The sequence below is a fragment of the Sinocyclocheilus rhinocerous genome, unplaced genomic scaffold (assembly GCF_001515625.1).
Source record: "Sinocyclocheilus rhinocerous isolate Xijiao unplaced genomic scaffold, SAMN03320098_v1.1 C35183266, whole genome shotgun sequence".
NCBI lineage: Eukaryota > Metazoa > Chordata > Actinopteri > Cypriniformes > Cyprinidae > Sinocyclocheilus > Sinocyclocheilus rhinocerous.
In genome coordinates, this window is record NW_015742182.1 from 1 (window position 1) to 399 (window position 399).

A 399-nucleotide genomic window follows, 5' to 3' on the forward strand; every position below is an offset into this window, starting at 1 on the left:
CTGTGTTCATTCCCCAGAATGTTTGACAAGCAGGAGACTCCCACACTTCACCTACATGAACAATGAGTGTGGGATGAGCTTCTTCCAGACGTCCCTTTAACCACAGGAAGTCCTGGTATCGTCTACGCACCTCAAACTCACTCGAGTCGAACTCGCTCCGTGTGGTCTGACGTGAGGGAGAATGATGGAAAAATATGAGAGAATTATTCACAGAACCTGCCTTAGTGAGTTTGTGCTCAGATCGGCTGTACCTTAGTTTCAACCCGGTAGGTTATGTATGTCTCAATAGCTGTTACGTGACTCTCTGGGTTATCGACTGTGACAAAAATATCTTTGGTGTCAGCGTCTTCCTCTTCTTCCTCAAACTTGTACTGGTTGATCATTGAAGCAGGGGAGGTC

The 399-nt window shown here is 46.6% G+C and overlaps 1 protein-coding gene across 1 annotated transcript; it reads right to left on the reverse strand.

Moving 5' to 3' along the window:
• Nucleotides 1–44: 44 nt before the first annotated feature.
• Nucleotides 45–393, reverse strand: LOC107734736 (sorting nexin-7-like; the record flags this gene model as incomplete). The annotated part of the gene is made up of 2 exons (XM_016546680.1): nucleotides 252–393; nucleotides 45–166 (listed from the first exon to the last, which is right to left on the reverse strand). Coding segments are annotated over exons 1-2 (254 nt in total), but the record flags the coding sequence as incomplete, so codon positions are not given.
• Nucleotides 394–399: the final 6 nt, after the last annotated feature.